The sequence below is a fragment of the Microtus ochrogaster genome, unplaced genomic scaffold (genome assembly GCF_000317375.1).
Source record: "Microtus ochrogaster isolate Prairie Vole_2 unplaced genomic scaffold, MicOch1.0 UNK47, whole genome shotgun sequence".
Lineage (NCBI taxonomy): Eukaryota > Metazoa > Chordata > Mammalia > Rodentia > Cricetidae > Microtus > Microtus ochrogaster.
In genome coordinates, this window is record NW_004949145.1 from 1396148 (window position 1) to 1398001 (window position 1854).

At 43.2% G+C, this 1854-nt stretch overlaps 1 protein-coding gene across 1 annotated transcript in view; it reads left to right on the top strand.

The window, feature by feature from the left end:
- The first annotated feature begins 813 nt into the window (after positions 1–813).
- The window catches only part of LOC101990592 (bile salt sulfotransferase 1-like), a 19435-nt gene continuing 18394 nt past the window's right edge, over positions 814–1854 (top strand). The window contains 1 exon segment of the mRNA XM_013354507.1: positions 814–946. Within this exon segment, the coding sequence (XP_013209961.1) occupies positions 814–946 (133 nt within the window).

A 1854-nucleotide genomic window follows, 5' to 3' on the forward strand; every position in this document is an offset into this window, starting at 1 on the left:
TCCAACTGGGAGACAATGAAGTACAGTATGGACATCATGGGGACCCTGGTGGCTCTGCTACTGTGGCCTCTTAAGATGACACTAGGACTCCTGTTAGGACCATGCCTCCTAAACACCTGTCCAGGTTCATCAGAACTAGAATAAAAACAGCAAGCTGTAGATGACGAACCAGGGTGTCAACCATTTCTTCGAGGAATATTCGTAAGGTGTTATGAAGATAAAGAGGTGGGAATGAAGCAGAATGAGGTAGAAAAGCCAAACTATTAGATGTCGATCTGTTGGATTATTTTCCTAATTACTTAAAAATCTGCTTGTATTGCTCATGTTCCAAAATGATTTCAAGTAGAACAAAATGACCTGGAATTGTGGCTGTAATAAACATGGGTCATTGCCCTGAATGACCTGTGGCCACCATACAGCTCTTGTGAAATCTTGCTTGCTTGACTGCTCCAGCTTGTAGTTGTAGAGTATAAAAAGGGAAAGCCAATTGGATTTGGGGCCAAAGCCTTTCAAGGTTTATCCTGGCTTCGGTCCACTGGGGACACTTCTCTGTTCCACCCCCTTTGCTGGTGGAGTGCTCCAACACTGCTTTGTCACATTTAATTCTGTCAAAATCCCACCCGTCTCAATTCCCACGCCTGTGTAAGTTCTGTTCTTCCAGCAGCTCCAGAGGACTGTGCATTGCCCTTTGCTCTGCATTGCCAGGTGGGCTCTTAGCAGCCTCCTTTGGAGCACACACGGGCCACTTACACGCAACACCTGGGTGAGCCCGGTGACGTGGAGTGCCTCACTGAAGCCCATGGCTGTGCCAAGATGACTGGCAATACCTTCTTGTTCAAGGGGATTCCAATACAGGCTGATTTCGTTAATGAGGAATCTCTGTTGTTTGCTCAGAATTTTTTGGTAAAAGACGATGATGTCATCATAGTGACCTACCCTAGATCAGGTAAGAAAAGTGTATGTATGTGTGTGTGTAAAACTTTGGGTGGTTTGGGGGTTAATCTATGTCTTAGTTACTGTTCTTTTGATGTTAATAGACACCATGGCTAAGGCAACTAATAAAGGAAGATATTTATTTGGGGACTCACTTACAATTTCAGGGGGTTAGCACATGATCATAATGACATTGTGGCTGACCAGCAGGCATGACACTGTAGGAGAAGCTGAGAGCTCACATCTGATCACAAATTTCAGGGAGACAGAGAAAGAGGGAGAAGGAGAGAGCGAGGAAGGTGGGGGGAGACTGGCCTTGGGGGGACTTCTGAAATCTCAAAGCCCATCCCCAGTGATACACTTCCTCCAACAAGACCAACATGTCCTCCAACAAAACCATGCTTCCTGATTCATGCCATACAGCTCCACTAACTAGAGATCAAGAATTCAAACATAGGAGCTTGTGGGGCCATTCTCACCCAAATTACCACAATCTGTATATTTTTTTTTCCATGCCAGTTGCACCATTTTATATTTCTTCCAAAAATACTTATGAAATTTTCAACAAATTCAGTTTCTTAAACCCCATTCTTTCGGGTTCTTAGGAGACATAAATAGGAATGATGGATTAAAATATTAGTCTAAGTAAGTTATATGTTTAAAGTTATGAAAGAATAAAAATAAAAACCACATAGCTTAAAAATATTGACTATTTGTGACCAAGTCAACCCTTGGTCTGCCTCTCCTGTCCACAGGTTAGGGAGTGGAGCTGAAAATCCCAATTCTCGAGTTCTGCTGTAGGGATTCAGGTGACCAGTTTACATCCCCAGGCTACTTATGCCACATGGCTACTTCTTATACACACAGAAAAGTTCTGCTCTTCAGAGATTACATGATATTAGCAGTTTTGTGCTAGGAAAC